General features: G+C 40.4%; 1 protein-coding gene across 4 annotated transcripts in view; it reads right to left on the bottom strand.

Moving 5' to 3' along the window:
• LOC121168063 (paraspeckle component 1) overlaps positions 1-19,888 on the bottom strand; it is an 83,034-nt gene that overhangs the window by 49,971 nt on the left and 13,175 nt on the right. For 3 of the 4 annotated variants that reach the window (XR_005885685.1, XR_005885684.1, XM_040997832.1), the window contains 4 exons: positions 17,235-17,330; positions 14,879-15,075; positions 13,257-13,341; positions 12,665-12,770 (listed from right to left, as the gene is read on the bottom strand). Coding sequence is in view for 2 of the 4 variants with exons in the window: in XM_040997832.1 (XP_040853766.1) it covers positions 12,665-12,770; positions 13,257-13,341; positions 14,879-15,075; positions 17,235-17,330 (484 nt within the window). In the remaining 2 variants the exon portion in view is untranslated. Of the gene's footprint in view, positions 1-6,413; positions 9,533-12,664; positions 12,771-13,256; positions 13,342-14,878; positions 15,076-17,234; positions 17,331-19,888 lie in introns of those variants that run through there. The other variant, XM_040997833.1, reaches the window with a different exon arrangement.

Here is a 19,888-nt window from a genome sequence, read left to right as displayed (position 1 = left end):
GTCCCAAAGCTTTGGGCCGTCCTCGACTGCTTTCCCAGGCCACAAACAGGGAGCTGGATGGGAAGCAGGGCTACCAGGACTAGAACTGGCACCCATATGGGATCCCGGCAAGTGCAAGGCGAGGATTTCAACCACTCTGCTATCGTGCTGGGCCCGAAACTTACTCTTTTCAACAAACAAAATTTTCAAAATGATTTGTAAAAACTACAGAAGGGAAAACACTTAGTACACTTTAAACAGAGCCCTAGCAAAATCTAACATTTTTCCCTCAACTTGAATTACATGACTTAAAAAATACCTTCAGAAAACTTTGAGGTTGATGATTGTTAAACTTTGGTATTATTACACTAATTAGGGTGTTACAAATTAAATAAACAATACATGATTACATGCATATTTAAATGGTAAAAACTCAAACACTGTCAGCAGAAACTCACTCAGCACAAGAGGAAATGAGACTGCCAGAGGAACCTTGTAAAAACACACACACCTTCACCATATAATCCAGGAATACTGTTCCTTGTTCTTTACCTAAAGAAACTAAATGTTTCAATCCACCCGGAAACCCCATGAAGGTTAGAAACACTAAGATGTCCTGGAGAACAGATAACCCTCAGCACATCTAGACAGCCGATACTATTCAGGACCAAAAAGTGAGCTGTCAATTCATGAACAGACATGAAGGAAAGGAAAGGAATACTGCTAAGGAAAAGGTGCCAAACAGACACTCTGGAAAAGGGAATATGAAGGAATCAGAGAAGAATCAATGGATTCCAGGAGTTAGGAGAGTGGAAAAAATGAACAGAACATATAGGATATTTAGAATGGTACAAGTGCTGCCAAACTTTACAGAATATGTTAACACCATGCATGCAGTGTTTAAGGTTTCTGATAGGTAGATATAGGACCATACGTAGGATCTTTATAGCGGGTAAAGTTATACATACATACAGACAATGAGATATGGGAAATCCCCGAACCTCAACTTTCCTTAATCAACTGCTTTTAAACAAGTTAGCTTTAGTAAAAAATTCAGTAGATGAATCACATCTTAGCATTACGGTAAGATTTAGTAATAACATCAAAAAATGTTCTTTAAATATTGACTCACTAATAGAAGTAACAGGTCTCCGTGTGCTCATTAACCTAAGGCATGCTTTTGTTTTGTTTTCAAAGATTTCCTTTTTGCTTTAAATGCAGAGTTACAGACAGGGGTAAGAGAAACACACACAGACAGAAACTTGCATGCTTTGATTCACTCCCCAAATGGCTGCAAAGGCTAAGGTTGTGCCAGGCCAAAAGCCAGGAGTTAACAACTGCATGTGCGTCTCCCACGTGGGAGCAGGAACCCAAGTAGAAGAGCCAGGACCCAAAGCAGTACACATACAGGACACCGGCACTGAATGTAGCAGATTAACCTGCAACCTCACATCACTAGATCCAAGACATTCTGACAATCTATATTTTTTTTTTTTAAGAATTATTTATTTTATTTGAAAGTACAAAGAGGAGAAGAAGATCTTCCATCCAGTGAGTCACTCCGCAAGTAGCTACAACGGCCAGAGCTGCACCAATCCAAAGCCAGGAGAGAGGAGCCTCTTCCGGGCCTCACATGCAGGTGCAGGATCCCAAGGCCTTGGGCCAGCCTCTACTGCTTCCCCAGGCCACAAGCAGGGAACTGAAGAGAAGTCGAGCAGGCGGGATACAAACTAGGGAACTAGCACCCATATAAGAACCCAGCGCATGCAAAGCATGGACTTTAGTCCCACGCTCATAATTTTTTTTAAACAGGTCAATAATTTTATTTTTAACGTATATACAAGAAGACATCTTTAAAATTGTCATCACTGCGTATAGCACTGCGGTCTAGCACGTTGAGCCACCACCTATAATATCCTGCAGAGTGTCGTTTTGAGTCCCACTGATTGCTCCTCTTCTGATACACTGATATTCTGACACTGCACTTGGGAAAGCAGTGGAACATGTCCCAAGTGCCATGTAGGTGTGACACCTGGATACAGTTCCAGACGTCTGGCTTTGGCTTATGCAGGCCCTGAGCACTGCAGTCACATGGAGAGTGAAGGAGCAGATGCAAGGTCTCACTTTCCCTGCCTCTCTGTAACTCTGCCTTTCAAAACTGTGTGTGTGTGCGTGTGTGTGTGTGTTTAATATCATTTTTCGGGACTGGCATGTTGGCAAAACCCACTAATCCTGCCTGCAGGGCTGATATCTCATAAGAATTGAACCCCAGAGGTTCCACGTGTGATCTAGCTCGCTGCTTATAAGTTGGGAAGACAGCATTAGACAGACCAAGTCCTTGGGACTCTGCACCTACCTACTTGGGAGACCAGGGAACTCCTGGCCCCCAGCTTTGGACCATCTCAACTCTGGCTATTTGGGGAGTATATTAGAAGATGGAAAAATTCCTCTCTGTTTTTCCTTCTCTGTAAAATCTGCCTTTCAAATAGAAATAAATAAATGACTGAAAAATGTCCTTTTCAACTGCTATGGTAAATTCTGAAAAAAGTGCTTTGGTATCCAGCGTGAAGGGTCAATTGCCTAATCCTCCCTTTGCAAGCGCCAGGATCCCATATGGACTCCAGCTTATGTCCTGGCTACAACACTTCCCATCCCACTCACCGCTTACAGACTGTGAAAGTGGAGGATGACCCTGCACTCATGTGGGAGACTTGGAGGAGACTCCTGCTTCCTGGCTCTGGATTGGCTCAGCTCCAGACATTGCGGCCACTTAGGGGGTGAATCAATGGACGGAAGATCTTTCTCATCGTCTTTCCTCTCTGTATATTTGACTTTCCAATAAAAATAAGTATTAAAAAAAAATACACACTGCCCAAAAAGCAATTCCAAATTGGTCCCATCAACAGAGGCAAGCTATGGGGAAAGAAAGAGGCAAGGCCTAAGTGCCAGTCTGTACAGAATTACCAACCAAATTTACAGAGAAATGTTTTTCTGACTGTGATGAGATAAATCATCAACAGTTTACCAGCTTTGAAATTAATAAATTATGTATTTCATCTGCATAGATGATAATAAAAAGAAACATATTCAATAACTAGTGATTTTTAAAGATACGTACTATTTTTTAAAAAGCAGTTATTTGAAATGCATGTTAGGACCAGCTATTGGGCCTCACAGTAACGAAAGATGACCATGTCCAGAGTGGAGTACCTGGTTTCCAATCCTTGCCTCACCTGCAGATCCCTCTTTCCTGCTAACAACACAGCCACTGTGAAGAAGCAGTGATAGCTAAGGCAGCTGAGTTTCTACCACCCACATGGGAGACCTAGATTCCATTCTGATTAAATCGCCAGCTCAGGCAAAGCTATTGCAGGCATTTGGGGAAGTAAAGAGGTAAACGAAAGCTCTTTCTCTGAAACTGGACTGAGGGAAGGTGGGAGGGAGCAAAAGTGGGGGGAGAGAGGAAAGGACAAAAGGAAAGAACAAAACAAAACAATCCTTTGCAGTTCTAACAGCAGCAGCTGGAACAATATCAGCTGCTTCAAATCAGGAATTAGATGACATAATGGTATACCAAATAAAGAAATTATCTTATAAAACTATGGCTGAGTTTTTATAACCAGAAAAGGCCAGATTTAAAATAAGGTATAAAATACAGAAAATAGTAAGAAAAGCAAGCAAACTTACCCATATATTTTCAATATTTCAAATTTTCAAAAAGGTTTGAAATTTAACAGACATCAACAGTCTAACTTAAATAAATGCATTTCATCCATATAACATACATAGAGCGTAAAAACTCACTTCCTATGTCCTATTGTTCAGTAGTCATTCAAGATAGCATGGACACCGAAATCCTCATTTCCTATTGATTTAAGCATAAAATTTTGACATTTGAAGTGATACTATAGAACTAACAACAGAATATGCCCTAACAGAAATTGTAGAAGACACTAAGAAGCAACCAATCTTAGTGACAAAACTGAATTAACATATCTGTATGCCTTCCTAAGACATTTTACTAATTCAACTAATATGGACAAAATCATATCAATTATATAACATACATTAACTCAAAAACATGTGTTTAATTACTTCCACTTGCCAATCTTAACTCTCTTCTAATTCCTCAAAAAAGGAAAAACATTACCAAAACTTACCATTTCAATTGAAAAAACCTCCAGAATCATTTTTTAAAGAAGAAAGCACCAAAATGAGATTATTCTGTACTATCCAATGCTCCTAAGAGGAAACGTCTTTCTCTCAATTCTCAATGTTCTTTATCTAATCCCTGTACCGACACCTGGCTAACATGCTCTGTGTCCTCCACCCGGGAAACGAGCAACGCCTTCTTCCCCAAAGGAAACGTGCGCATCTTCCTATAAGCCTGGCACCACGAAGGAACACTCAAGCACGATCCGCACACTCAAACGTTAGGTGTGAGAACTAAGCACAAAAAACTTGTTATCTGCAAATAACTGTTGGTTTGTAAAAATTACTCGATTTTGTGATTTTATTATGAAGTCTATAAAAAGACAACAGCACCTATACCTCAATGCCAACAATTTTCTAAAATGTGAAATATTTGAAATACAGTTTATAGTATTCAATTAACAGCAAAGTGTGGTGGCATACAAACCATACTGAATACTGTATAACTGATCTGTGCTGGCATCTGAAAATTAACATTATTTCTCTGATTTAGCATCTGAATGACTACAATATTTTAATATAAAACTGCAATATACAACTGTAGACCTCAAACACTTCAGAAAGTAGCATACGCGGAGAAGGAGAGAGCAATTTCAGCACAATCTGGTAGGTACTTAATAACCAAGTATAATCAAGTACCCTCTGGTAAAGTATAAGAAACAATTATTCCTACCTAAATTCACTTAGAAAATAAATGTTTTCATGAATGATTATGCAAAAAAGTACCACTTTTAATCATAACACATGATTAGGATGATCATACATCACAGTTTACTTCAAAAAGTCCAATTGTGCCTACAACAAAAAAGTAATTTAAAATAGTATCCTTATTCACTCATCAGTTTCAATCAAGATATTGAAAAGCATTCTTACATTGGCCTAATATTATTGCTATATTAATTATTATATGAATATTATATTAATATCCCCAGGTACAGGTGTAGACATCACCACCCACTTCTACTGGACTCAACGCCCATGTTTTGTCAAACGGGGAACGTCACAGCCTGTAAGAGCACTGCCCTGGAGGAGTGCCGGCTCAAGCACCGACTGTCTCACTTTCAGTTCAGCCTCCTGCTAACACATCTTGGGCAATCAGCACAGTCCCAGTACTTGGAGTGTGGCACTTAACTGGGTGATTCAGATGGAGTTCAGGGCTCCTGGGCTCGGCCTGGCCCCAGTCAGGGGACATCCGGATAATGAACAAAGGAATGGAATATTGGTTCGTTCGTTGGTTCTTTTTCTTTTTCTTTCTTTCTCTTTCTCTCGCTCCCTCTATAACTCTGCATTTCAAATAAATACATTTTCAAGTAAAAAAAAAAAAAAGGAAATCAAGTTCTAAGTATCACCTAAGCATTCAGGAAAGTCTCTGGCTTATAATAATCAATTAAATTATTTTAGTTAGGGCCTGGCACTGTGGTCTAGCAGCTAAACCTTGAACGTGCTGGGGTCCCATATGGGCACTGCTTCTAATCCCGGCTGCTCCACTTCCCATCCAGCTCCCTGCTTGTGGCCTGGGAAAGCAGTCGAGGATGGCCCAAATCCTTGGGACCCTGCACCTGCACCTGCGTGGGAGACCCAGAAAAGCTCCTGGCTCCTGGCTTTGGATTGGTGCACTACTGCCCCTTGCGGTCACTTCGGGGGTGAATCAGTGGACAGAAGATCTTCCTCTATGTCTCTCCTCCTCTTTGCCTATATCTGACTTTGCAATAAAAATAATTAAATCTTAAAAAAAATTTATTTTAGTTAAAAAAATAAATGAAAATGTACTGACAATCCTATCTGGTCAGAACCAAACATTATCCAGGGAAGTTTCATTATCCTTTCTGGCTTTGACCAACGCATCCAAACCAGGGGACTGGGCGAGCAGTATCGCAGCAGTACGTAACCAGCTTAGCAGGTCAAAGCTAAATCTAGTAGAAAATCATATAGCAAGTAAATCCCTTACTACTTTCACAAGATTTTTAGGAGAAAATTAAAATCTTTTGTAAATTCTGCCCTTTGTTTGATGACCTCAGGTGTTTAGACCATTCCCCCCTACCTTCCTCGGAAAAATCTACTGTAACACAAATTATTTGCTGCAGCAAATAGAAAAGGTTTACTACATTGTATTAATTACCAATTTCTCTCAAAAATCCACACATCATTTAAAAAATAAGTTTCTATCATACCTGTTCATTCATTCATTTATTTACAAAAGATCGTTTCCCTCTCCAGTACCAATTAGCAACGTTTCATTATCGATCAGAATTTTTCTTTGGAATTCAGAACACGATAGAATTGCAGAAGCTATACTGTTAATTTTTTCTAAGAAACGCCCATGGAGGAAGTAGGAAAAGAGAATGACAAATGAGTAGCTGGTTCAATAACAGACCGGATTTGGCAGTGCTCAACAGGAGGAGAGAACCCTTCAGAGTAATACTTTACACCTCTATTGACGGGAACCTGACAGACCCGGCAACTCCAGAGAGCTGTGTGGGGCAGTAAGCCTTTACCAGTTCTCCCCATTCACTTCTCTGACTTGGAGCCATAACTACCAATGAGCCTTGCGGTCACTAACTTGAATTCCTCAGGAACCTTGCCTCTAGGATATGATGTGCTGTGCTTAGGGAGCCTTCTACACACTGGAAAAGAACATAGAAGTTAATAAATTCGCATTGCAATTCAAACACCATGAGTCTGGCTAGACCGGCTCTAGATCAGGCGTTAGAGGAAACATATTGAGTGTAAAAGATAAAATTATTAAATATTTTTGGCTGCTCAACATACATTCTCTCACACAATTCTGTCATACATTTCTCCATTCAGCCCTGTAGGACAAAAGCAGCAAAAACAAAGAATCACAACGAGATAAACTATTCAAGTCCACTGGTCTAAAATGAAATAATTACAAAACCAAAAGTAATGTACTACTTGAATGAAACACCATCTCCTCCAAATATATACTCTGAAAGGCCAAATCAAAGTTGCCACACAAATTCTACCATAGCACCCAAATTTCACAGGGTACTAGTCACATTAATGTTGTGGTATTTAAACCACAGTCGTCTTCTATTCATACTAAGACGCTTAAAAGCATGAATGACTTTTACTGTCATTTCGACATAAGATCATTGATTTTCAAACTCTGGTAACAGAAGCAAACAAAAGCCACCTAAGCAGAGTGGAAGGGATTTTAGATCGCAGATCCCATGAACCTAAGTCAGATCTACTACTCCAAATACTTGGGGCAGAGCAAGGATCCAGCAGGTTAATAAGTCTGCATTCCAAGAAGTACCCAGGTTCAATCCCTGGCTCCAGCTATGGCTCTGGATCCTTCAATGTAAGGACTCTGTATGTGTACATATGACTACAGGCTTGTCTAACTCAAATTTTTTAAAAATGCAATAGGCCCTTTTTGGAGGCCCTTTTCTTTAAGTTCCACAGGTATGTTGCAAGCTAGAAGTGACCGCATTTGCCATATACAAAGGACACAAACGATCCAGATCTGCTAATGGTGCAAAGCAGGCAGGTGATGGCACAACCACGTGGGAAGCCTGCATGGAGCTCGGGCGTCCACATTCGGCCTAGCCCAGCCATAGCAATTACAGTCATTTAGGAAGTGAACAGCGTATTAAAGATCAAACTCTACATCCTTCTCTTGCTACTTGACATTCTTTCAAATAAATCTTTAAACATCATAAATTGTGCAGTTTGTTATGTATTATTTGAATGATTGCTGCCCTTAGAAAAGACACAGCACGTTAGCCCATTTCCCGAGAGTTTCTGGCATACTTCATAATTCCTATGTGACAATAACGGAACATACCTGAAAAATGAAAAACAACTGAATAAAGTTTTTGTCTCAGGATGTAAGAAATTGATTTTTTTAAAAGAGTTTATTATATACAAGCAATGGAATATCCAAAGCACTGTTAACAATCATCAAGGAGCCAGCACTGTGCAGCACGTTACTGCAATCCCAGTTCCTGTATCACTTTAGCTCCATTTAGCCTAGAAGCTCCATTTCTGACTCAGCTGCTTGCTACTGCGCCTTCAAAAGCAACAGAAGGTGGCCCCTCCCAACAAGGGAGAGCCAGATCGTGCTCGGGCTGCCGGTCGGGCTCGGCCCAGTCCTAGACTGCAGCCAGAGCGCAGGAGATCAGGCTCTGCATCCAAAACTCTGCTGTCTGAATGAACAACTCTTTCAAAAAAAATAATAAATCATGTGGAAGCACAAACACTTCAATGTCCAGTCAGACACATGCGCAGACTTAGCTTGGTGCAGCATATCTGGAGCACATCTAAGCATCTATTCCTTCTTTACCGAGAAGCCAACAAATATTTACATAGAAAACTTACGAGGCTTAGAAACTAAGCAACATCTAACCTTAACAACTGGTGTAATTTCATTAAAGCACTGCAAATTCCTGAAGCCACAAAAATATTTAATTATCTGTATGATACCAATATTTTCCCAAGAAGCAAAACTGACTAGCAGAAAACATCATTAACAAAATATGCTAATTAAAAATCTTTCATTTACTACAATGCAAACTGGCTGAAAAAACTAAGACTGATACACTGCAATTTACATAATCTATAGTAAGTAAAGAAATCTAATAGGGAAATAGTCACAGTACCATTTCTAAAGTTCTCATTGTTTTCATAACAAACACTCGTAATATGTTCAAAAACTATAAAATAGTGATAAGCAGAGTATTATAATAATACTAATTATAAAGCAGAGTCAAATCCACACCCCACACGATGGCAAATACAAACCACAATAGAATTAAGGCACAGTATTCCACAGCAGTCAAGAGTATGTTATTCTGTAAAAGTAAAAACTGGTATATATAGTAATTATCAGTTTGATATCAAAGGAAAACTACAGCATGAAGCAATGACAAATTCAAACTGATGAAGCTCAGACATGCCCTGAGACTGAAAAATATACTCCAGGTGTATCATAAAGTTATCAACCCGAATGCTGACAAAATATGAGCGAACATGAGTACTATTCCTCATACTGTTACATTGAAAAATTACTTAACACATAAAAAATACGAACACTGACATTCATTTTACTTCAAAGCTTTATACTCAGTTATACTGAAATATTTCTAGTATTTCTAACAGGAAGATAAGAAAGAAACGATGTAGCATCCTAGAAGACGTGTCACGTGGGCAAGCTGCACACTTACCACTGGAATCCTCCCTTTATACAGAAGTGAATAAAGAGAAAGCACATAAGAAGATCTACTTTCAAAGCTTCAGGAAATTAAAAAAATAAACAAAGATTAACATTATTTAATTTTTTTAAGACAGCTTTCAAGAAAATGAAGAGTAATAGATACAACTGCCTCAAGCATATTCCTAATCAGTATTTTCTTATTTGGTTTTCATGTTAACATAGAGTCTGCAGTAGTATTTCTTTCAGGTATTCGTCAGTTTATGTTAAGTAAGAAACATTATAGAGCTAGGAAACAAAACAGACACAAAAATCAGTATAGAAACCGTATGCCTACTCATGTAACTTCTAATCACAAAAAAACTACAGTAAAAAAAAAACTACAGTAAAACAGACTTAATTTTTGTTTGGTTCTGTTACACAAATCATCATAGCTCCTTGAACATTGTTTAAAAGAGATGCTCTACCAGTAAATGAAGAGCTTTACTTTGTGTCCTATCGCAGCTACTACAACACGGAACAAAACACGGAAGTATCCAAGTTCAATACCTTCACACGGAAAAGACCAGAGAGCAAGTACTTTAAGTGATTCTGAGTCACAGACACGATTAATTCTTTCAGTAATCCTTTCAAAACAAGAACTCCATTCATATCCCTGTGATGGGAGAGCATGAAAACATGCACATGCCTTCCAATTTCTGCTCTAGTCAAATTTTTCTATTATGTTTATATTACATATTTACTTTGGTAACTATTTGAAAATGAGGTAGCTTAATAGTTAAGTACCGTAAAAAGTACCTTCCTAGGAATATATGTTGTGAATGTTTTGAAATGCCAACATACTGAATGAGTATTTCTCTTCATATAATTGATCTACTCTCAAAGTTCAATCATTATTTGTGAAACTTCAGCTTTATTAAGTTGAATTTTAAATGTAAAATATTTTAAATAATTTGAAACAATTCAATTTCAAATTACAATGCTTCCAACTATGTAAAGAAAGAAAAATAAAACTAAAATATCTATGCATCATTTTTACCTATATTAAATGCATGAAAAGTAAAAGGCATGGTATTAAGTTCTTCAGATCGTAAATCATCTCAAAGTACAAAGAGCCTATAGCTGAAATTTATTAAACATCCAACTTAACACAAGACTTGATATGTTATCATTTTGTCCAGACCTATAAATAGTAATTTCGGTATATGCAATTTTTATAAATTGGTAAAAATCCACTCCAGAAGTGTATAACGTATGCCAGGAAAAAAACAAGGCCAAAAAAAAAGTTACTCCATCATATTTTACTATGGACACATACTGCAACACACTCAAGTAAACAAAAGAACAAGGGGACTTCCTAATCCTGTAAGGAACATAACACAAAAGGCTTGCGATGTCATCACAGGGAGAATGGACATTTCAAAGTGAATGTGGGCCGTTTTTAGATTACACCTCCTTGGTAGCCTCCTTCACTATCCTACTGTTGACAAATCCAACAGATTTACACGAAACCTAAGACAACTATTCAGGAAGTTACTGTTACAAAACCAAGGAAACCCCAAAATGGCTATAACACTATGCTAAAAATGATTTCCAATCAATTTTAGACTACTAAACCACTCCACTAATTAACGCGGCTTCAGTCTCTCGCAAGCACCAATGAGCTGATCACTCCAGATTCAGCTCCCTGCTAAGACTCTGGGGACTTGGTCCCCTGTCACTGACATGGGACACCAAGGCAGAATTCCGTGGCTCTGCCCTGGACCAGCCCCAGCTGCTGCAGCCATAATGGGGACTAAACCAGGGGTGGAAAGATCTATTGATCCATCAATCCTTCCCTCTAATTCTGCCTTTCAATTACATTTCTTTTTTTTTTTTCCCCAATTACATTACTTTCTTTAAAAAAGAAACCTAGGGGCCAATGCTGTGGCAAAGCCTGCTAACGTGCGTGGGACAGCAGCCCCTGCCACTCCTGGCTCTTCAATTTGGCCTTATCACAATCTAATTGTTGCGACAATTTTGAGGAACACACCAGTGATCTCTGGCACTCTGGCTTTAAAACAAAACAAAAAAGAACCCATTTAAGGTTTAAAAAAAAACTCCTCTGATTTGAATTAATATTTATACACTGAGCCTCAGAAACGCAGTAAGAAGCTTAAATAAATTCTTATTAAAGCATACTGGCTTTTGAACATGACAGAGATTGTAGTAAGTATTTTCCAGAGCTTAAGATTTCGTTCCTGGAAAGTGAACAATGCAATCCTAGTAATTAGCACTAAGAACTAGCACCTTTTTAACACATTTGAGGCAGTCTTGTCTGCTCTACTATCCTGCCAATGAAAGCAAAATACACGTCAGATTAAGCCCTTTTGCAGCTAAAAGAGGGCTCAAGGAAAGAATTCTTCATTGTGGCAAGGTTGGAGTGGGCAATCAGCCTCAGCACTAAGATGGTCACATCCTTTCATGCGTCAAGTTTGGATTCCCAGCTTCAACTCTCGCATTCAGCTGAAGGAAATGGACTACTGCCCTCTGCCAAAAGACCTGGACTGTGGGTGGCCCCAGCGCAGGCACCAGGCAGGAGGCAATGGAGGCGAGTCTGCTCTCTCTCAGTGTGCCTCACAAATGACCACTACCCTGTGTGCAAAGATGCAGTCAGTAACATCCAACACATGACATGGCCTACACGATGCTGCTATGGGCTGTAATCAAAGAAAGGAAAAAAAAAAAAAACAGAAAGGAACAGAAAAATATATGGGCTTTAAAAACTAGACATGTCAGATAACAAAAATTTAAAGGGGGGGAGGGGGGGTAAGAGATCTATGCAGATCTAAGCTCTACCTATGCAGTGTTACAAATTCAGAAGGCCTGAACAAAACAAAAGAATGCATTCTCCTCTTTCAGATATATGCTGCATAATCCGGAATGAAATCATGTAATGTGGAGTACTTCATGCAAAGTAATTTAAGAAATTAAGTATACTTTGAAAAATAAAACCATCAGCCGTGTGCTTACAACAGTTCCAGCCACACACTCCTCCCGCTGTCTTAGATCTTCCACAGGAAAACACTTTATATCCTTGTAAGGTAAAATCAGGCAGAGATGATGTCTGTAGACTTCTAATTTAACAATACGTGTTTTATAAAGATAAACTAAAATAATGAAAAGATAATGTCATGGTTATCCTTAGAAACTAATTTTAATTCAGTTCCTATAGAAAGCTAAATTCAGAAAAATTAGAAAGTAAAATCTACAGAATTTCAGAGCCACCGTCTGTTCTGATCACTTCAGTGCTGTACTTACATTTTCCATATAGTTGGGTTTAAATCCCTCTTGCTGCCGTCTCAGCTCCTCCTGTTCCCTGTGGCGGATCATTTCCTCCTCGCGACGACGATGCTCCTCCTCATGCCTGAGAAATTTTGAAGCAAAAAATTCATCACTGTGAGTCATAATGCCATGCAAAAGTAACATTTAAATAAATCCGTTCCATGTGTCAAATCAGTGACACACAAGAGGCCATGGCATTCTTAGTTTATCTTATTCTATTTTACTCTAAACCATTAGTAAATCAAGCAACCTTAAAATAACTACACTAAACCAAAAAACAAACTACAGCACACAACTAGGCTTGGGTTACATGGCTTAAAGTCTTTGTCCATTATTTAACTTCACAGAGTAAACAATCAAGGGCCCTTTACTGGCTGAAAAAGCCTAACAGGATGATGGCAGATTTGGGAGTTTCTGACTGTGCATAACCCTGAGCATTTTTTCGAGTATATCTGTGAGTTTTTCAACTGGCATAACTTTTTAATGGTGCAGAATGGCATATTTTATCAGTAATATATCCAATGAAAACTATGTACATTCATGCCCGTAATATAGTAAGCTCTTCTACCTCAACTGTATCTGTTTCCGTTTTTGCAGCTCTTGGTTTCGAAGTTCTTCCAAGCGCCTAAGTTCTTCTTGACGTCTCATCAGATCTACAAAATATTAATCACACATTAGTAATTTTAACTTCCCTTTGACAGTAATACAGTCTCTGCTTTTGGCAATATACTCAGTTGTATACTCACACTTGCATATTTCTCTTTCTATGTAAAAATCATTTTACAACGCTTACATGCTACATCATTTAAAAATATGCCTTCTGGGTTTTTTTCTTCATATATATAGAAAAACATTAAAATGGGTAGCAACTGCTATAATTAAAATGGTAACACATATTTAAGTAAGCTATATTAACTCATTTTCTGTTCATAAAATTTCTAAACAATGTTTTTTTTTTTTTGGCAATAAATGCAAACTCCAGAAATAAACCTTGGGCAACATCAGAAGAAACTGAAGAACCAAACACAAGGACTAATGGTAAACTGCCTAAAATCCGAATATCCCTCCCACACGATGAGCTTCCTGGTGCACCGTCAACAGCTTATGAAGGAGCAATCAGGAGAGAAATTTTACTTCATTTTAAACCAAACACTTTATTTACAAAATCTCGTTTTGTTATTTATTTGCGAAAGATTTCCACCAGTAAGTACTGTTTAGAAAGAGCCACAACACGCAGGGCTGGAAGAGGCTGGGTGACAGCAGCTCAACTCGGGTCCCCACCAAAGCACAGGCAGGCAGGCAGCCACGCGAGTCACCTGCCACCTCCCTGGGTGTGCATCATTAGAAAAACGTATCAAGCCCACAGCTGGAACCTAGGTGCTTCAACACGGTGACGTAGAATCCCCACCGCATCTCAACTGGTGAGTCAAAATGCCTATTGCGAAATAATCTCAGGTTGTAAAAAAACAACACAACAATCAAAAAACTCAAACCAAAACCAAGAAAACATCAGGGACAAGTATCATAGTGCAATGGACTAAGTCCACCTATGAGACCTGAGGCAGGTCCTGGGTCATGGCTTTAGCCTGGACACCCCACCAGGTCACCACAGCCATTAGGGAAGTGAACCAACAGAAGGAAGATCGATAGATCAACAGTATTGTTCTCCATCTCTACCTTACAAATAAATAACTCCAGCCCAAAGCATTGGGACCCTGCACCTGTGTGGGAGATCCAGAGGGAGCTCCGCTTTGGCTTAGCTAGCTGCTAACAGGCATTTGGGAAGGAACCTGCACTCTGCCTTTCAAATCAAGTATCGAGAGGGACAGCATCTGTCCTCTTCTGCCCACCAAAATCTTAGCATGTGATTGATTCTACGACACATCTATCCACCAAGAACTGCCATACCCACATTTGCTTCTTTCTGCTAGCAGAACTGTGTATTTCTCACTACCAAATTTAACACCACACCTTCAAGCACCTAACAATACTAGCTGTATATGAAAAATTTATGATTTATTGAGTTGTGCTTTAAGGAAGTTTTCTTGTAAAAGAGATTTTGACTACCAAAAGGTTGAACTCCAATTGTATGTCTAAAAAGATTAAATTAAGAAACACATAAGTGAGACACAAATAAATCTCATAGGAAAAAAAAATCCACACCACATACACACCTAAGCCCGTTCTTACCTTGCCTCATTAGCATCAGCTGGTGTTCATGCCGAGCTGCCTCCATCTCTGCCTCTAGCTTCTCTTTGGCTTCGCGGATGTTTCTATCCACCTGTTCACGCTGCTGTTTCTCCATTTCATCCAGGGCCTTCCATCGAGACGCATATTCAAACTCAAACGTTCCAGGTTGAGCAAAACGTGGTGGCTGCTCTCTTTCCCTACATTTACATTAAAAAAATACAGAAATGCATGCTTCAAATGCAAAGCAACAGTAAATTACAGTAACAACTAGTAACACTTCTTGAGAATTTCTCTCCATGAATTATCTCATGACAATACTGCAATGCAGGTCTGGGTTTGAGAGACAATCCAAGCATGCTCAACTATTAAGTGATAGAACTGGACCCGGTGCAGTAACCTAGTGGATAAAGTCCTTGCCTTGCACGGGCCAGGATCCCAAGAAGAAGCTCCTGGCTTCAGATCAGCTCAGCTCCAGCTGCTGGGGCCATCTGAGGAATGAATCAGTGGATGGAAGATCCATCTGTCTGTCCTTTTCTTTGTAAAATCTGACTTCCCAATACAATTAATTAATTAAATATTTCTTTTTAATGATAAAAATAATTAAGACACACACACACACATGCAACTAGCCTGCTCTAACTGGGTAAAGCCAACCCCCGAGATGACAGCATTCATGTCTCAGCTGCTTCACTAAGAGGCCATCTCCCTCCAGTGCACCCTGGGAGAGCAGGAGAGTGTGACCCACGTACTCGGGCCCTGAACCCACAAAACAGACCCAGAAAACACTCGTGAATTCAGCCTGGCCAAGCCCTGGCTGCTGCAACCACTTAGAGAATGAACCAGCCAACGGAGGACTTTTCTCTCCCTCTTTCTCTGAAACTCATTCAAATAAATAAAATATTAAAGGAAAAAAAAATTCTTCATTTTCACCCAAAGAATCCACTGAAACAATGTAGAGTTTGAGGAACAAAATTGAATTTCAACTTGCCTCAAATGTTTCAAGAGCATTTCCCGTTAGCCGAACTATAATAAAAATTTGGACTATCACCTTACCAAGTTTGTCAGGATAACCAAATCACATACATCAACACTGTCTTTAAAGTCCACTTCTTGTAACGCTGTTTTAATTCTAGTGCTCTAATTCCTAAAGGGCATTTTATTTCAAATTTGTAATAGGGAAAAAAACTGTCATGGTAAACTATAACAAAAGTGAACAGTAATTCAGAGTAAGTCTCAAGCCACAATTCAAGAGAAATTAAACTAACGCCTTGGTTACCCCGATCACTGCTGCCACGGCCTTCAGGCTTGTGAGCCCCACAATTATTTTGGATAGAGACTAATAGGATGTGCAGTTAAATTCTTCCTCATTCACTAGGTTGTTGGAGATTTACCTGCTCACCTGTCTAACGCTTTTCTATGATTTGGTAGAATCACAAAACTGTTTTGATTACCCTAAATGCATAGAAATCTGTAAAATCTCACTTCTGAATTATATAGATGGAAAGGTTTAAATTGTAAATTGAGATTCTCCCCAAAACTTTCATCAACTGTTAATACTAACTGTATAGAAACTATGATGTTAAGTTTATACTCAGCTGTTACATATGATGGATGTTAACCGTTCACTGTTCCTGTGAGACTCTGATTTATGTTAGCTTGGGAGAAATTATAGCTGTTATTTTTCTACCTCCTACCAGGGACCCCAGATGCACTCCCTGGAGAATGCCTGGCTGCTGTGGCTCCCTCTCTCAGTCCCCTCTCAGCATGAAGAAGTCAGAGCGGTCGTCGCCCATATTCCTGACAGCAGCCAGGGTTCATTCTCCTGGGAAAAAGGATGTTGAGGAGCTAGATGGGATGATAGGCAGTTAGGGTGTGTGGTCCCTGGTGGAGTCATCTTTTTATGATATGTAATATTTCTCCCCATGCTTCTGCCCTTCCAAGGACATGTTCCCCCAACTACAATTCTCAGACATAATTTTATTAAACACAGAAGGGGGATTTGTAGGAGGACATTGTGTCCCTGGAAGGTCAGCAGCACAGGATTGCAGTTCATTGGGCAGTATTTGCATAAGAAACAACCAAATGGCTACCTTTTGTATACCTGTTGGGAGCTCGATACTTCCTCCCCTACCCCATACGGACTCTCAGTGTATAAAGTCTGATGCCCCTAATAAACTTTGGCTTTGACCATCAGTCAGGGTCCACGCGTGTTATTATCGGCTCCGTGCACCAAGTCCGTCGCTGCGGGACAGCGACACCTGATAATCCAACAATACTTGATAGCACAAGCGAAATAATGATATAAGTCACAGCACACATGCACACATCTAAAGCATCTTTATCAGTAAAATCTTACTTATGATATTGTTGCGTTTTCTGCATTAGCTTTTCTGGCAAGCCATCTTCATCATCAAACTGCTCCATAGGCTCTACAATCACAGGGCGAGGAGTCCTGGACACAAAAGAGCAAGAATTAACACAATTCCTAGAATCAACACCCCACTTTATGATAAAGTATTTTATTTTTTTAATTTTTTAAAAAATTTATTTTTATTTGACAGAGGAGGAGAGACAGGCAGGAAGATCTGCCCACTGATTCACTCTCTAAGCAACTGCAACATCTAGAGTTGAACTGATCTGGAGCCAGGAGCCCCTTCTAGATCTCCCACACAAGTTCAGGACACAAAGCTTTGGGCCACCTCGACTGCTTACCCAGGCCACAAGCAGGAAGATGGATGGCAAGTAGAGCTGCCAGGACTAGAACTGGTACCCATATGGGGTCCCAACACATGTGAGGCAAGGACTTTAGCCACTAAGCTATCCGCCAGGCCCTAATAAAGTATTTTTTTTAAAGATTTATTTATTTTTACTGCAAAGTCAGATATACAGAGAGGAGGACCTTCCGTCCAATGATTCAACTCCCCAAGTGAGCGCAATGGCCAGTGCTGCACAGATCTGGAGCCAGGAGCCTCTTCCAGGTCTCCCACGCAGGTGCAGGGTCCCAAAGCTTTGGGCCGTCCTCGACTGCTTTCCCGGGCCACAAGCAGGGAACTGGATGGGAAGTGGAGCTGCTGGGATTAGAACCGGCGCCCATATGGGATCCCGGTGCATTCAAGGTGGACTTGAGCTGCTAGGTCACCGCGCTGGGCCCCTTTAATAAAGTATTTTAACAAGCTATTTCAAAAGTATTTTGTATGTACTCAAAAATCAGTCAGTAACCATTTACTGAAGCAGATATAGGTAAAGCCAGAAAAACAAAGGGATAAATTAATTGACAATTATGAAACAGTGTGACTACTAACGTTAACACAAAGTATGACGAAAAGTATAAAAAATAAAGATAAAAATAATAATAATAAAAAAAACAAAGTATGACAAAAAAAGAAGGAGTATGACCCAGTGCAGTAGCCTAGTGACTAAAGTCCTTGCCGTGCCATCTGCGGGGAACCCATATGGATGCCAGTTCTAACCCCAGCAGCCCCTCTTTCCATCCAGCATTCTGTTTGTAACCTGGGAAAGCAGTAGAGGACAGCTCAAAGCTTTGGGATCCTGCACCCGGGTGGGAGACCCAGAAGAAGCTCCTGGCTCCTGGCTCCAGATCAGCTCAGCTCTTGCCATTGCAGTTACTTGGGGAGTAAACCAGTGAATAGAAGATCATTCTGTGTTTTTTTTTTCCCTCTGTGTATCTGTCTTTCCAAAAAAATAAATAAATAAAATAAATCTTTAAAAAAAATGGGTACTGGGCCCGGCGCGGTGGCGCAAGTGGTTAAGGTCCTCGCCTTGCACCCCCGGGATCCCATATGGGCGCCGGTTCTAATCCCGGCAGCCTCGCTTCCCTTCCAGCTCCCTGCCAGTGGCCTGGGAAAGCAGTCGAGGATGGCCCAAAGCTTTGGGAACCTGCACCCGCGTGGGAGACCCGGAGGAGGCTCCTGGCTTTGGATTGGCATAGTATCGGCCCGTTGCGCTCACTTGGGGAGTTGAATCATCGGACGGAAGATCTTCCTCTCTGTCTCTCCTCTCTGTACATCCGCCTTTCCAATAAAAAAAAATAATAAAAATAAATCTTTAAAAAAAAAAAATGGGTACTTAAGCCAAGTTTTATGTATGCAGCCCCCTTCTCCATGCTTTACACCAGCCACAACCACCAATCTCCTTCTGTCCGCCAGAATTTTCACAACTGCCTTTTGAAAAGGTTACGGCTTTAAGTTAATCAGTGGTCACCACCCCACTTGGGATATCCACACGCCACCTGCGAGTACCGGAGTTCGAATCATGGCTCTGCTTCCAACACCAGCTTCCTGCTAATGACCCTAGGAGGCACAAAACCATGGCCCAAGCAGTGAGGCCCTGCCAACAGATGGGAGCTGTGAGCTGGAAACAATTCAGTCTCCCATGTGAGTAACAGGAACCAATGACTTGAGCCGTCACTGCCTCCTGTAGTCTGCATTAGAAACAAGCAGAATTCAGGAGCCAGAATCCACCTCAGAACCAAGGTACTACAGTAAGGGATGCTAGCTAGCACTTTAACTGCACCTTCTTTATCTCCTTCATCTTATCTGAAAAACTGACTTTTAAATATCTTTAAAAACCTTTCATCTGCTGTTTTACTCCCCAAATGGCCAACACAGCCAACATCAGACCAGCCCCAAACCAGCTCTAAATTTCACCCAGGTCTCCCACATGGTGAGCCGTGACCTGCCGCCCCCAAGGGAAAGCATTAGCAGGAAGCTGGCCAGAAAGCAAGCAGTAGAACCATGCACTGTGGCATGTAATGTGGGCGGCCCAAGCAGCAATGTTATACCGCTAAGCCAACCATTTCTTTTTCAAAAAACTTATAGTCTGGTTTATTTCCAAAGGCAGAGAGACACAGTTCCCATGTGCTGGTTCATTCCCCTAAAGGACTCCCACGGGTGGCTGGACCACAAGGATGACAAGAAGCATTGGAGCCATCCCCACTCTCCTCCCAATTCTGTTTTGGTAGGAGACCGGAATCACAAGAGCCAGGGGCAG

The sequence above is a fragment of the Ochotona curzoniae genome, unplaced genomic scaffold (genome assembly GCF_017591425.1).
Source record: "Ochotona curzoniae isolate NIBS_2020 unplaced genomic scaffold, NIBS_Ocur_1.0 patch49, whole genome shotgun sequence".
In the NCBI taxonomy this organism is placed as follows: domain Eukaryota; kingdom Metazoa; phylum Chordata; class Mammalia; order Lagomorpha; family Ochotonidae; genus Ochotona; species Ochotona curzoniae.
The sequence above is the reverse complement of the archived record's forward strand: the minus strand, read 5'-3'. Positions and strand labels throughout refer to the sequence as shown.